This window comes from Gymnoscopelus microlampas, assembly GCF_963454915.1.
Source record: "Gymnoscopelus microlampas genome assembly, chromosome: 21".
Lineage (NCBI taxonomy): Eukaryota > Metazoa > Chordata > Actinopteri > Myctophiformes > Myctophidae > Gymnoscopelus > Gymnoscopelus microlampas.
In genome coordinates this window covers 9,254,582-9,271,498 of record NC_139958.1, presented here as the reverse complement: position 1 = coordinate 9,271,498, position 16,917 = coordinate 9,254,582, and the positions used below count along the sequence as shown (strand labels likewise).

Genomic DNA, 16,917 nt, shown 5'->3' with positions numbered 1-16,917 from the left:
ATACACAATATATCCGTAATACCATAATTTACTACTTTATTTCATTAGAACTCTGTAGGCCTACTTGATTACCTTATTTTACCATAATTTTGTAGTTGATTACCTTATTTTAAAAGTAATTTTGTTCAAATGAAGAGACACCAAGAGACAATAAGGACACGTTGGACTCAGCACCACAGAGAGACAAGGTTTATAGCAGAACAACCACAAACAAACAAAAAAGATTTTTACAAAACTCAGTGACAACAGAGTCTCCACGCATATTTACAGATAAAACCAATGAAGGCTGACAAAATGATACATTTCACAGTTCATACTTTAAATATTTACATAGAAAAAAAGGCAAAAAAAGTGAATTGATTCATCGGGGAGGGAAATATCTTATTTTTCTCATAAGGAATAAAATAATCCCCACACGTCCAGCAGAATACTCATTATGTACGCATTATGTACACGACGCTTGGCAAATAAAAACATTTCATTTGTAAGGTACTTCGGGTCGAATACCGAGTACTTTTTGGCTGCTCAAGATACATTTTCAGAGTAACTTGCCCTCGGGATCATACACACACACGTACACACACACATGCACGCGCGCACACACACGCACACACACACACACACCTGAATAGCGTCTGAAATGTCACGCGGGGGAAGGGAAGATCTCCCGTCCGATTTTCACTCGAGAGATTGGAAATGTCTGGAGATTCTCCTCGTCTTTTGCATTTACGATTTCGAGGGAGTATGTGAAAGTCATGGACCGGGGTGGGGGGGGTTTGATTTCTCGAAATGTACGTCAGCGAATCGAACGATAGAATGCTTCCCTGGATGGAGAGTGAGTGAGAGAGAGAGAGAGAGAGGGAATGTTCATCAAGTCTTGAAAAAGTTGCAGTATCATCGGTGTGAACTAGAGGGAGACAGAGAAAGAAAGCGAGGGGAGCTCACTAAATACTACTAAAATACTGCGTACTCGTAATACTACTGATAAGTCAGTACTTGTAGTACTACTAAAAACACTTGTGTACTCGTGCACACCGGCAATACTGTTGGGAGTACTACAAAGTACTACTCACGAAGGAAACAATAATCGGAGTGTATTCGTGACGCAGTAGTACTAGTAGAAGTACTTATAGTAGAGGAACTAGAACTAGTGGTACTTGGAGGGAGGGGAGGGGGGCGGCGGTGTTATACAGTTGACATAACACCTCCCTACCCCCCTAGAGGTCCCACCCGGCATGACGTGGATGAACGAGTGCGCCCCCAAGCCCCCCCCTTTGTCCGTCTCTCCGTCTCTCTCTCTCTCAGACGTCCAGGATCTCCTCAGCAGTCCCGCCGCAGCGGAGCCGGTAGCGACCCGTTCTCCAGCTGATGGTGGGGTCCCAGAGGGCCGACAGGAAGATCTGCACAGCGAGCGACTCACGGATGAACCAGGCTACGGCGTAGTCCAGTTTGGAGAAGGACACCCCGCCTCCCTGAACACAGGAGAGAAAGCGAGAGTGAGAGAGATAGAGAGTATATTACTGGGGATATTGTGCGTTACAGTGCGATACAGTCTATTACCATGTATTATTGTATATGAATTATATGTGATTAAGGCTGGTGGAGTATTATATTATTATGTCATTTACAAAACTGTAATTGACCATCTTCACGATTGTTTGCTTAACCCATTAAGACCGGGAAAGCATCTGTCATTTTAAGATTTTAACCACTTTAACCGTTATCTTATACTTCGGCTATTAAAAAATAGCAGATATACAAGCTCATATCGTGGCACCAAGTGCCGCGATATGAGCTTGTAGAGCTGCTATTTTTTTGAAAAATCATAAAAGTGTGTGCAAATCTTTGAATATAATATTTCTTTAAGCAAACATTTGTAACTCAAATCGTTGTTCAGGGGAATCTACAAATGTACCAAAACAATGTACAAAATGATATGTATTTGGCCTCGGACCCCCATCTCAAAATATGTTGTTCCAAGGACACCCAAGAAGCAAAGATCTTAGTTAAAAAGGTTAGCTTAAAAAAAAATATTTTTTCAAAGATTAGCTTTTTTTTTCAAAAATAACAGATCTACGAGCTCATAGTGCGGCACTCGGTGCCGCACTATGAGCTTGTATATCTGCTATTTTTGAATAGCCAAAGTGTAAAATAATGGTTTAAATAGTTACACAGATGCGTTCCCGGTTTTAATGGGTTAATGTACAAAATTAATTCAGACCATGAGATTACAGTAAAATAAGCTAATAAAGTACAATGTGAGTATTATTAAATTCAACGGAAATGACAGCCCTACTGTGTACTAGTAATATGTAGTAGAACTGTATGTAGCGCTGTATAATACCTGTATTCCAGTGAGTTGTATATAGTCTGCTATGAACCAGGCCAAACAGTGGCACATGAAGAAGACCATTATATCCCACCTAGAAAAACAAAAAATTAAGATTACAGCATTTTTAAAGAATTCTTCTACCTACACATATACGTCATGTCCTAAAATGAGCGAATAGGGGAAGGGGATCAACGTCAGGTGATTCTCTTGTTTGGCCCGGGCAAAAACCTGGACGTGTGTCTCAAAGAATATGATTATTGGCAGAATCGCGCAAAGTTTCGAATATTTTGCGGCCCCGTTTTATCTTTTCACAAGATCAGTGATTGTTGCAATTACCTGCAGGCTGCACCACAATACTTCACCATAGGTTGCGCTATGACGAAACAAACCCACTAAATGTAACAATGTGTGCGTTCCGTAATGCAATTCCAATGGTGAAAGCTGTGTTGTTTCACCCGGTGAAAGAATGAGGCTCACACAACAACGCCTCGCATTGTGAGCTTGTAGAACTTTTTTTAGTTAAAAAAGGTTCGCTTAAAAATATATATATTTTCAAAGATTTGCACAGGTTTTTCAAAAATAGCAGATCTACAAGCTCATAGCGTGGCACTCGGTGCCACGCTATGAGCTTGTATATCTGCTATTTTTGAATACGCCTATTTTCAAACGCGTCTTTCTTATATTATTTGACAATTTGGCCAATGTTTCACCAGTTTTTATAGTAGTTTGTTTATTATTTTTGATGCTGTAATGGTCTTTATTTTTTAGGTATTAAAAAAGGTCTGAAAAGTCCTTAAATTGTCTCTCATCTGGGGACCCCCCCAAAATCATGTGGGGACCCGACCCACAGGTTGAGAACCACTGCTTTATTGCACAACGCGTTTCACCATTGCACTTGGCCAGGTGCTTGTGGCTAAAGTATTTGGGGCGACTACAACTACTACTTCTAAGGGACTGTTTGGGACGTCTTACCTGAAGATGTGATGTGCTGCCCAGCTAATAATCAGACTGGCCACAAAACACTCCGATATGGGCTCCACCACGGTGGCAGGAAGCATGTTAATACGTAATTTAGCCCACCTGAAGCATGAAGAACAACACAACACAATGAATACATGGATTATTAATTTTAGATCAGGCATTATGCCAGATTACTGATTTGGTATCAGGGACTATGAAGACATTTATTTATTTTAGATCAGGGATTGTGACAAAAAGGGATTATTTATCTGCGAGCAGGGAATATGAAAAGGAGATCCTTGATCTCAAATCAGGGATTATGAATAAAGGATTAATGTTCTGGAATCAGGGATTATGACAAAATGATTATTGATCTGGGACCAGGGATTGTAAAAACAATGATCATTCATCTGGAATCAGTGATTATGAAAAAAAGGATTAGCAGGGATTATGACAAATGGATAATTGGTCTGGGATCCGAGGTTATTAAGGATTCATAGTTTCATACCTGATCATGCGGGATTGGAACTGGGCGATGGAGTACGAGCCAGAGTTTTGCATCGCCACCTGGGTTGCCATGGCAAACTTCCAGCCCCTGATTGGATGAAAGAAAAAATATATAATAACAATGAATACAAACAGCTAATTAGGACATTAAGACAGAATAGATCAAATTAGAGCAGTCGTGTCCCAATTAATCTTCAGGGAAAAGCAAGTACAGTTGAACTTTTTGTATTTGTGAGGCCTCCTGTGGTCAGAGAGAGTGCTTTTGGAGTTCACTAAATGACCAATCGGTGCTTGATATGTAGTACTTCTGACGCTAGGGAATGCGCACCGGGAGCGCACTCACGTATTAGTTTGTATTGGCCAGTGCGCTCCGTGCTATATATCCGAACGCACCCTTAACCAACCTGCCAAGTGTGGTAATTGGTAAATCTTGTGATTTGTCAGAAACAAAACAGCTACTTTATTGAAATGTCACATTTGCAATACACCATTACATTTATATGAATTAAACCATAAATATATTGGTTATCCCAATGTGAGCACACAATTCCAGATGAAGCTAGTTGATTTGATGTTATTTAAAAACATTCCAGTGCAAAATATTGCATCTCCACCTGGGATTTGAAGTGAACCCAGTACAGACATACTGTACTAAACCTTCAAATGTATGCCAATTCCTCTTTTGCCTCGGAATTTGAAGATAAAGTGGTAGGATTAATGGTTTTAGAGAAAAGAAGATCAGAAGGAGTCATGGTTCCCAAGCAAAACTAAGCCGTTTTGTGCAGAGTCATGCTACTGTACAAGTGCCCTCATAAGGCAAGCTGTGCTTCAGTAGATGTAGTAAAATAATTGTGGGAATTCTGAAGAAATGACAGCAACATCTTTTGAACTTAGCATGGACATTCGATGGCCTCATTTATGCAGTGAACGTGCGTCAGAAAACTGGGAGCAATGCTTTTTTCCACTGATCAATTTGTCATAAATTTCACATGAGCATATGATCAAATCTCACGTCAACGCTCAACTTGTGTAAGCATACGTTTGAGTTTGCATGGACTTGCGATGCCGCCTAGTTCAGATTCTGATACATATTCACTTAAAAATATGTAAACTAACTATTGACTAGGTGTCATATATTCCTAACTTAACCCATTAAGACCCGGAACTTATCATTTTTAGATTTGAGCTAAAAAGCATTATTTTACACTTTGGGCTTTTCAAAAATAGCAGATATACAAGCTCATAGCGCGGCACCGAGTGCCGCGCTACGAGCTTGTAGATCTGCTATTTTTTTAAATCGTGAAAATGTGTGCAAATCTTTGAATATATATATATTTAAAGCGAACATTTTTAACTCAAATCTTTGCTTCTGGGGGTCCCTGGAACAACATATTTTGATGGGGGTCGGCGGCCAAATACATATAATTTTGGGGGTCCTTGACATGAAAAATATTGAGCACCACTGATATAGAAACATACGTTTTTCAGAATACTGCTGAGATTTAGGAGACATGTAGAATCGGCTTCAGGTCTCAATGGGTTAACTGGTGACATAATTGCACATCATTTCAAATCACTCAGGCCACAGCCTCTCTCTCACTCAGGCCTCAGCCTCTCCACCCTGCTCAAATTACGATCTCTGCCAGAAGACCGAGACGTTTCGTTTGATTTGATTATCTGGTCCACTCTGTGGTTTCATGTTGAAAGCCTGGTTCAGCTGAATGATGACCCAGGAGGGAATGACTGAACATAATAATACTGTTTGACTGTCTAATGCGCTGTGAAAAAGAACATACCTGTCTGCAATGGCTTTGGCCATGAAGTAGTCCTCCGCAATGTACTGAGCGAAGGCCACCAGTCCACCCGCCTGATCTAAGATCTCCTTCCTCATCAGACATGACATGCCCGTCACACATTTGATGCCCGTTACATTGGCCGAGATGTACGAGCGCGGGTGAGATGTCCCAAAGTACACCTGAGGAAAAAAAAAGAGGAGAAAAAAAAACCCACACACACAAACAAATTAGACCTGTGAAAAAGATTAACGCAAATAAAGTACACTTGTGAATAAAGTACACCCGAGATGGGTGTCTCAAATAGAATCTTGAGGTTCTCGGCATGGGTGATAGGTGCCTAAAACATTGGTTCTCAAAGTGTGGTCCGGGGACCCCCAGGGGTCCTTGTGGGGGTTCCAGGGGGTCCCCAGCAAAATGTGTTAATATAGCATCACAATAATGTTAACCACTTTAACCTTTTATACTTTTCCTATTCTAAAATAGCAGACATACAAGCTCATAGCGCGGCAATGAGCTTGTAGATCTGCTTTTTTTTTTTTTTTTCTTTAATCGTGAACATTTTTGCAAGCCTTCTAATATTTATACATTTTTAAAGCGAACATTTGTAAATCAAATCTTTGCTTCTGGGGGTCCCTAGAACAAAATATTTTGAGATGGGGGTCCGCGGCCAAATACATATAATGTAACAGAACGACTGGCCTAAAATAGAATGGTGAGGTTCTTCACATGGAACTGGTGACGATAATAAAACCTTGAGGTTCTCCACATTTGATAGGTTGCCCAACATAGAACCTTGAGGTTCTCCACAGGTGATAGGTGCCTAAAAATAGAACCTGCTCCATACCTGTTCGAGCGTGGCAGCAAATCCTTGGCGGTCAGCGACGTACGGAAGCCCGTGCACCAGCCCAACCTTGTCCGTCATCTGATTGGCCAGATCCGTCAGGGTGTCAGGCTTCACTAGAGGGACAATGTGTCAAAATGTAAATAACAAAATATACTTGGAAGGTAAGTGTATTTACATATTACAGTACCCGTCAACATAGTGCAAGTTTCAGTGCCACCAGCAGTAGTAGATAATAGTTACAGTAAATGTGTATGCAGTGGTGGACAGTAACGGAGTAAATGTACTTGAGTACTGGTGCTTGCTAAAGTACAGATTCTGCGGATCTGTACTTTACTTGAGTGTTAGGGCTGTAAAAAGTCACACCATGGATTTTGTTTCCCTGATCATGATGACAGTGCGTTGATGTAGACTACTGAGCAAGTGCAATAATGTATATGTATACTGGGAAGTGCAATATGTGTACACATGATATGTTTTCGTTTATGGGGGCCTCCTTATTCTTTTCTTAATTACTTTATACCCTTGTTTTTATTTATTTTAAAATGACTGTGGGACTGACTGACCTGACTTTGACCAAGGTTTTTTTGGTTCTTCAATGTTCAGTGCTCTTCTTTTAATACTGTTGTTGTCTGCAGAGGTACCAAACTATGTCTTGTTGTGTATGCAATGACAATAAAGCTCTTAACTTATCTTATCTTATCTACTTGCAGGTTGGCTGTTTTTTTTTCTTCCCTAAAATGCAATTGGAGTTGGACACACTTCTGCTCTCACACTAGCGTAGTGTTTCTGGCTTCCCCCTCCGCTCGCCTCTTTGTGACATCTTGTATGGGTGTATTATAGGAGTAAAAGTAGTTTAGTTCTCGTTCCTCAACCAGGACTTCATTAAGATCAGCTCTTTACACATTCACATGTCACGTTGCTGCTTAGAATACGGTTCAATCTCCACCCTCTCATGTCACACTGCTGCTTATGAAAGGGTTAAATCTCCACCCTCTGAGGTCAACTCCGTAGTGCGGATCACATGACCACATTATTGGTGCTAATGCCGTTATTATCCCAGGCCTAACTAGTAGTAGTAGTACTACAGTAGTAATAGCCACTCACTGCTTGTTTGCGTACAGTATGGACGTTTGTCAGACACCCAATTACAATCAATTTAGGCATGTAGCAGACACCCTTAACCAGAGTGACAAGTCTGAGATCGAAGTACGCAAAGCATGACTCTCAACAAACAAAAAGGGTAAATAGCAGTGGTGGAAAAAGTACTCAAATGTTTTACTTAAGTGAAAGTATCAAGACAACAATGTAGAAGTACTCTGTTACAAGTAAAAGTCCGGAATTCAAAATGTACTTAAAGCACCAAAAGTAACAGTACTAAAATGTTTGAAAATAGCAGATCTACAAGCTCACAACGCGACGCGTTGTGAGCTTGTAGATCTGCTATTTTCAAATAGCCTAGGTATAAAATATGGCTAAAGAGGTTAATGTACGTTTTATAATGTAATAATTGATATCTGCAAAGTAACTAGTAACTTAAGTTTTCTAATAATTGTAGTGGAGTGAAAGTACAATATTTGCCTCTGAGATGTAGTGGAGTAGAAGTAAATGCATAGACAATTGGAAATTCTCCAGTAAAGTGAAAAGGTACCTAAAAATTGTACTTAAGAACAGTACTTGAGTAAACGTACTTAGTTACTTTTTACACCACTGCTCTCAACAAACAACAGGGTAAATACTAGTCACACAAGCTATGTGCGGAGAACAATATAGTGCCTCAAAGAAACAAGGATACCAGGTAAACAATGAACATAGCATCTGTCCAAACAGCATGCTATCTCCCATTACACACAAGACAGGCAGCCTCTGTGGACAGCTTTAAAGCACGGCTCAAGACCCATTTTTTAAATCTCTGTGTCGTTATTCATGTCCTTACTGTTTTGCCTGATTCACTGCCTTTCTTTGCTTTTATTTTAATGTTGTTGTATGCTTTTGATTTATTGTTAAATTAGTTGTACTTTTTCTGTAATTGTATTCTTGCTCTGTAAAGCACTTTGAGCTGCATTTCATGTCATGAAAGGTGCTATACAAATTAAGTTTATTATTATTATTACTATAATTAAAAAGATTATTATTAAAACATTGTAGCATCTATCGAATAACGGCGGCACAAAGGGGTACAAGGAGAGGTGAGGTGGAGTCTGAAGAAGTGAGTCTTCAGATTATTGGGAGTGAGTCTGCAGCAGTTCTGACTGCAAGAGGGAGTTTATTCCAGGGTTTGGGAGCCAGGATGGAGAAGGGTCTGGGATGTGTGGAGCACTGTCTATGTGTTTTTAGGGAAGGCTCAAAGGCTTTCCTGTGTTAGCTGATCTAAGTGAGAAGGAAGGGTTGTAAGGGTTGGATCATGACTTTGGGTTGTAAGGTATGGGTGTGTCATGCCTTTGATTGCCTTGTAGGTAAACACCAGTGTTTTGTACTGGGCGCGGGCAGCAAACAGAAAAGCCAATGAAGGGATTAAGGGAACAGAACATTTTGGGAGGTTGAGGACCAGGTGCCCCGCACCATGCCTTTGATTGCCTTAAGTACAAAACACTGGTGTTTACCCACAAGCCTTGTAGGTAAACACCAGTGTTTTGTACTTGGCGCCGGCAGCAAACAGAAGCCAATGAAGGGAACAGAACATTTTGGGAGGTTGAGGACCAGGCGCGCTGCAGCATTCTGCATCATTTGGAGGGAACATGCCCGGGAGGCCAAAAAGGAGAGGGTTGCCATAGTCAAGCTTGGAGATGACTGGTGGGAAGACTCCTGAGTGAGGGATGGTTTCATCCTTTTGCTGTTGTAAAGTGTAAACCTACAGGATTGAGTGATTGCAATCACTGCAATCAGCAATGTGTGCCTTAAAGGACAGCTGACCAGGACAACACCCAGCCTCTTGGCAGTTGGAACAGGAGAGAGCTGGGAGTTTGCAATTTGCCAAGTCAAATGCTGTTGTGCATTGTTCAAGACATTGTGCAAGACACGGTTCAAATAAAACAAAGAACTAAAAACAATGTTTATCTGTCAAATGGAAAAGTACACCCAAGTGTGTTTGCTTTACATGTGTAACATTAATGTTGAATGCATAACATCAGACCACAATAGAGGCCAATTGTTTTGTGCGTATTATTATTATATTTATCTAAGGCAGGTTCGCTGGCAACGAATGCTCTTATTCAGCAATGTTCTGTGTCAGAATCCCACACACATTCACACCTGGGAGCTGCCCAGTACAACCACAGTCTGTTGGCTACTGGCCCCACTGGAGAAGTCGGGGGTTCAAGGGCACTTTAACAATGTTGAGGGAGGGTTGAGTGTTGGTCATTCACTTCACCCACCCAGATTGTCCTCCTGGGATCAAACCGGGAACCTTTCGGCAACACACACTCTCCTGTAACCGTTAGGCCACCGCTGCCCCCATAATTATGCTATATGCCTATTAGCAATAATACTGTATGTATACTATATTATTACTAGTAGTCCAATTTAAAGTAACAGAGGCGTCACATAATCTATATGAACAGTAAATAATATGTCTAAAAGTGTTATGATTGGCTGCAAATTTCATGAATATAGCCACACATTGTGCGTTTTAGACATAATGGAAGACTCCTGGTCCATCCACCCACCTTCATACCACCCCCATGCCCTCCATGCAGCAGGACTTTGTATACACCTGTGTAACACTCTGTCAGTAGTAATTAGACCCTCCAGAAAAACACGGGCAAAAATCCTTGATTATGCGGGCTAAAACTCTTGATTATGCGGGCTAAAACTCTTGATTAGAATAGAATCCTTGATTTTGCGATGAAATATGCAGTTTTTTTTGCAATTTTATGCTGTGAAATTGCGTGAAGTTGCGAAATATGCGTGAAGTTGTGAAATATGCTGCAATATGCGAAACGTTGCGATATGCGAAAAGTTGCGAAAAATGCGAAACATGTGAAAAGTTGCCCTGATAAGCTGTTATCAGGACGTCCCTGAAAAAGAGAGCTTGCTCTGTGGGCTTCCCTGAATAAATAAAGGAAAAAGAAAGAAGCGCATGTTATGCGATGCGATGCGCATATTATGCGATGCGATGCAGCCTTTTTGAAAAAATGTTACCCCTGCATAATGATGCGCCATTTTGATTATGATTTGATTATGCGGTAAATTCTGCGATCGCATAATCGCATTTTTCTGGAGGGTCTAGGTAATCATTGCAGTAGTAGTAGTAGTAGTAGTATTGTAGTAGTATAAACAATAGTAACCATTAGTACCTCTAATCCCACTATCACAGATCCAGATGAGGTTATATTTTGCAGCTTCATAACCCGGCATCAGGTTGTTGATCTTGGGGTTGATCCCCACTTTCTTGCCTCCTGGAAAAGAAAGCAAAGTTTGTAAAGGAACACGAGAGAGAGCGAGAGAGAGACACACAGACACACACACACACACACACACACACACACACACAGAAACAGAGAGAGAGAACAGAAGAGGGAAGTACCTATGAACAGTTTTGCGTCAACGTTGGGGTACTTCCCCAGGAGCTTCTTGCACACTTCGATGGCCGGGTCATCCGAGTCCTGAACGCACAGTAGGACTTCATACTGCACACAAAGAATACACACCAAAAGTATACATTATACAAGCAGATAATACATACGCACATAATGAAATAAACATACTGTCTACTGTATGTGCGTGCGTGTTAGTCTTAATAAAATGTTGCTTTAACTAGCACAAATGCGTGCCAATTAAGTTATCAACCACAGCAATTTGCGGGTCTGTAACACTGATTTGTGCAGCTCTGGTCAGTAGCCTGGCACTGTGAGACCAACTTCTCAATGAATGCAGTGAATGCACACTTCGAAAAGAGAGCAAAGTTTAGGAGTGCTTTGACATGAAAGAAGATGGGTTATTATCCGCTATAACTATTCATTATTCATGTCATGTCCTTGGTATTCACTGGGTGCGTGAGTCTTTGCATTGACTTTGTATGCAATAGTGATGCACACCGGTTCAGGAGAACCACTGATCAAATCAACTCCAAGTGTAAAGTCAATTGGATGTTCTCGAGATATCCGAGGGACAGACAGATAAGACAGAGATTTGTGGAATTTATAGATAGCAATGCCTTCAACTGAACTGAACTTCAACTGAACTGGCCAGTTCTGCTGGAGTCCATCATCCAATGGACTGCAAACGTTTTCGGGTGAACATGTAAGCGATTGGTTTGACAGTTCTCAAGATATGAGAAGGAAGTAATGTCCTTTGCCCATCTCCAGAACCATCCAACTAATGGCCGCCCTTGTGTTATCCTGGACAGGAGTTTCGTCCTCACCTGATCATAATCGAGGGTGAAAAATGTCTCCAGGTTGCTGGTGAGGTTGGGGTCGATTCCCTTCAAAGGCTTCAGCAGCGAAACCCCAGAGTACTTCAATGCCGGCTTCTCCGTGGCTCTCCTGTGCATGTGCAGGCGACTGGGCAAGAGACAAGAGACAGGTTTCTTTATCATTGCAGCCAAATTTTGTCTGCTGTTCCAACAAGGGGAGAGAATACTGGATCATGTACAGAAAACACCAATATAAAAAAGTAAGCTGTCCCATCTAGGACACTGACTACATGTCTGTGCAGTTTACCAGCCACTGCTTAAGATGAACAAAATAGTCACTAGGAACTAGGGATATCAATGGCTAACCGGCTAGTCGCTTTTAGATCTGAGGACAAGGGGGTGCTGAGAATAGAATAGCCTCAGTACCAGTGTTAAAAGGACTAAAACGAAAACTTCATATTCTCTGGATATACAACAAGACAACTTTCAGCAGGATGCTCGGTGCATGTGCCAGGGCATTCCATTTCAAACAATCACGGACTACTACAAGAGGAACAGCCCTAATGTACAAATAAATGACAACGCCTGCCAGACACATTAAACACTGTTTTCAAGGTTGTTCCTCTACGGCAGGGGTCGGCAAGTTTGGCCTCTGGCCAGTTATTTTCTAGGCTATTAGATGGGCGGGCCAGAACACAATCAATGGCTAATTTAGGAACTGGAACATGCAACTCATTATATACAATAATAACTATATTGCTGTAATAAACGTTAATAAATAGATGTGTTCAAGTTTATCAATTTATGTTACAGCAGACATGTGGTATAACTACTGATAGAAATGTGTCATCAAATGTTAATAGGTGCAGATACTGTAGAAACACTTGTGTAGTAGTAATAATTTTGTGCAGGCACCATCCTTGAATGTGGCACTTAGAGGATATTTAGTTCGGAACAAAGGGGTTTCACCGTGCTTCAAGCCAAATTCAGGCTGATCCGGTGCATCTCAGGAGCGGGACTGGTATGTATAGAAGAGGCACTGGCGCAAACTCAGACCTTTTTTATTGACAGGGTGCAGGCAAATAACGTGACGTTTCGATGTCAATATACATCTTCATCAGGATGTCCTGATGAAGGCTTTAATTGTCCGAGTTTGCTCCAGTGCCTTCCCTCCTCTAGGATATTTAGTTCATCAGAAAGTTAAAAAAAAGAAAACGTTATCTGGAGACAGACAGCCATGCTCATTTTCGAACAAGAGCTCTTTCATGGTTCACGGCCTCTACTTGGAACGGAGAGAAACCGTGTATAGTTGAAGGCACGTGAAACACACTTTTGGATTGCTTTTTTTTTTTAAATGTGAGGAGGTTTTTTTTTCCATCCAAAAGTCTAAAGAGTAAAGTTGCCAGTGACGACAGAGCATTCAAAAGAAGAATGGAAAGAGAAAACTATGCATTCATCCTACTCAGTTTCATCAATGCAAAGCCACTGCTGTCCATCCATATCCAGTGGGAACTGTCATTTGTAACATTAATGTTGTGTTTGTTTGTATTAACGTCAGTCATACTTGGCCAAAGTAGAGTTCAAAGACATAGTCGTCCAATTTGACAGGTCCAATTGCTTTGTGCGTATTACTATATTCATCCAGGGCAGGTTCGCTGAGCAATGCACTGATATTGTAAATTATTTATAAATGTATTTGCCGGGCCAGATACTACCGCTGGCGACCGGGCCAGTTCTGCCCACCTGCTGCCAACCTACACCTGCTCTGCTGCTTATGGTCAATTTATGCTTTACGGCGGTGGTCCTCAACCTTTTCAGGCCGAGACCCCCCCAAAAAAAATCATATTTCAACTGGGGACCCCCCACCCCGACAAGCACTTGGAATTGTAGGAGTTGAAACAGTTTAACTCAGTAACACAGATAAATATTGTGAATATAGCAGATCTACAAGCTCACAACGCCTCACCTTGGGTATTTCTTGGGTAGATCTGCTATTTTCAAATTATTTGCCTCTTTCTTTATATTATTTGACAATTTGGCCAATGTTTGACCAGTTTTTATAGTGTAGTTTGTTGATTACTTTTGATGCAGTAATGGTCTTTTTTCATTTCTTTCAGGTATCAAAAAGCTCTTAAAAGTCCTTAAATTGTCACTTCACTGTCATATGGGGTCCCCATATGACCCCCAGTTTGGGAACCAGTGCTTTAGTTTACAGGTATGTCAAACTGACCAAAATGAAGGCAGATTTCTGAACTGTTCACAGAGCCCTCCTCTGAGACACAGACAGACTGAATAGACAGAAATGGTACCAACTTATAATGACATTTAATAGCGAGTAGTACCAATTATATGAATATAGGTTGAAAATGGGTGGTTCTTTAAACTAATACAAAAACTAAAACTATAACTAAATATTTTCAAACTAAACTGAAACTAACAAACCCCACTCTGGAAACTAAAATTGAAACTTAACTGAATTGAACCACAATTACAGAAAGTAAATAAAAATGAAAGCAAATGCAAAAGACAGTACAATAATAACACTGTAATGAACTTAGAGGCTAGTACATGCATCCCTGTGATTGGCAGGAAGTGGTCAGAGTGTCAGACAGGCTTCACACACACACACACACACACACACACACACACACACACACACACACACATTACACCACTACGATTACAAGTAAAATACTGGTAATATACCACCACCAGTATCCCACTACACACGCCCCTAAGGCTAGGTGGCTAACAGCTAACGGTTCTAGCTCTTCCTCCACTGACTGGCAGCTGAAATCAAAGTCCGCCAGGCAGAAAAACAACGTTATCGGTACTAAACAAAAAAATCGTTGTCATTCCACGCTTCTCCTCGCCAATTCCTTTAAAAACAGCCTTAAAACGAACATTCATCATTTTAAAAAACCGCAAAATCAGCCGGTCAGTTCTAATAGCCTGCTTCCCTGTTAGCATAGCCTCCTAGCCTATCCCGGATATACCCCATGTAATTTTACAACAACAATAATAATAATAATAAACACTAAACCAATATTTGTTTTAATAAATACACATTTTAAAAAATACAAAAAAAATACACCGCAATCAAATCCAGCCATCTAAATAAAAAACCCGTCTCTAGAACGTTAATAAAAAAGATAAGAAACACATAGAGAAAAAATATGCCGACTAGGGCAGTGGTTCTCAAACCTTTTCATTTTGAAGGTCTCCCCTTAACTCTGACAGTATACAAATGGAACCAAATGGACCCGTTAGGGTCCATTTGGTTCCATTTGTATACTGTCAGAGTTACAGACTTGTAAGGGTCAATTTAGAACCCCTAAATGGAACCCAGAGACAGTCACTAGAACCCACTTTGAGAACCACTGGACTAGGGGGGGCTGTTTCATGTATTATTTTTTGCCCGACGATTGTGATCCACTTACACGTAGATGATAGACATGAGGTGCATCAGCCAGAGCACGCAGAACAGAACGACCCCGACGACGGACAGTCCCTGCATGGCCAGCTCCAGGAGAGCCATGGTGGTGGTGGGGCTGGGGCCGGGGCTGGGGCAGCAGGGCGGTGGGATGGAGCACTGGGGTGCTGCTGCGGGGCTGAGGGCTCAGCTCTCTGGGGCTTGGCAGCCGTCAGCAGACCGGCGGTCATATGGTCTGGGTGGCTGATGGTTATGGGAGGGAGGGAGGGGGAGGGGGGCGGAGTGGAGTGGAGGATGGTTGGTGGATGGGTGGATGGATGGTGTTCCGCCGACATCGGTGTCCCAGGGTCCTCCGAGAATCGCGTTCGGCGTTGCCAGGTTCAGTGTTTTTTTGAGAGAAATAAGCAAGCTATGAAAACAAGCCCAAAAGAAGTGACTTGTTGTAGACTGCTGTTTTGACAGCAGATCTTGACATTTGGAAAAATAAAAACCCGCAACCCGCAAACTACTGATTATTTACAAGCAACTTTACCAAAAAAAAAAGAAGCCCAAAGTCGCTTATCATAAGCGGACGTGGCAACGCTGATCACGTTGCCGCATGAGTCACAGATTAGGATGGGTCACCGGTTTCGGCGAAACACCGAGTCCGTCAATGTGAGCAGCACAGGGAGTCTCTTCAAAATAAGAATGCCTCTGTGGTCAGAGCCCGTTGTGTTTTTTCTGCTAGTTGCATTAAGTAGCCAATAAACAGCCACTGTACAAAGTCAATAACGATATTTGATTGAAAGTGAATGAATACATCCATTTCATTGGATTAATTAATGAATTAATCGTTTGTTTATTGTCATTTTAAGGCACCCGGGTCACTTTCTATTACTTTTATTTTGAAAGAAAGGCCAATGAAACGGAAGCCGAAGGCGGGGTGGGTGAGGCTGCTTCCACGACGTCACATGATGAGGGCTGTGAGGAAATCATTCATTCACACATTCTCGGAATTTCAAAATGTACTTGAGTAAAAGTACAAAAGTGTTGGTATCAAAACATACTTGAAGTACAAAGGTACAAAGTACTCAAAGTACTTTTGAACAGAAGTTCAAAATGTATAAAAAAAAATCTTTGGAAAATAGCCGATCTAGATCTTCTATTTTCAAATAATGGTTAGTGTGTTTTGTAATAATAATCCAAATCTACAAAGTAAATAGTAACTAAAGTGTTCTAATAATTGTAGTGGAGAAAAAATAACAATATTTGCCTCTGAGATGTAGTGGAGTAAAGTAAAAGTATTATCAATTGGAAATACTCCAGTAAGTAAAAGTACCTCAATATACTTAAGCATAGGGTTTTTAACTGATTGTGAAACAGCTGGACCTCACAGGAACCACTGTTGTGTTGGTTGGGGAATGGAATATATGGGCTAGTATTCGTTTTTGGTAACGCTCCCATGTCTAGTAAGTATATTTAGAATGCGTTATAAATGTGCTTATAACACTGTATTAATATAGCTATTCTCATCATAATGCTTAAGTTTATAACACTGTTTCTCAACCAATGGTCCACGGACCACTAGTGGTCCATGGCATTCCTATACCATGGTCACCCTTATTCCGTTCTCTTACTTTATGCAAACTTATATATATTAAACTCATGGTAGCTGATATACTGATTTGTAACTTATGAGTGAGCAGACACATGCAA

General features: G+C 41.1%; 1 protein-coding gene across 1 annotated transcript; it reads right to left on the bottom strand.

Annotated features, from left to right (window-relative positions):
* Positions 1-174: 174 nt before the first annotated feature.
* On the bottom strand, positions 175-15,449 carry ugcg (UDP-glucose ceramide glucosyltransferase). Its single transcript, XM_084046620.1, has 10 exons — positions 15,230-15,449; positions 11,799-11,937; positions 10,962-11,064; positions 10,732-10,833; positions 6,440-6,552; positions 5,596-5,774; positions 3,801-3,887; positions 3,305-3,412; positions 2,345-2,423; positions 175-1,472 (listed from the first exon to the last, which is right to left on the bottom strand). Exons 1-10 carry the CDS (start codon positions 15,325-15,327, stop codon positions 1,302-1,304), a joined length of 1,179 nt encoding a protein of 392 aa, XP_083902746.1. The 5' UTR covers positions 15,328-15,449; the 3' UTR covers positions 175-1,301.
* Between the last annotated feature and the right edge of the window lie 1,468 nt (positions 15,450-16,917).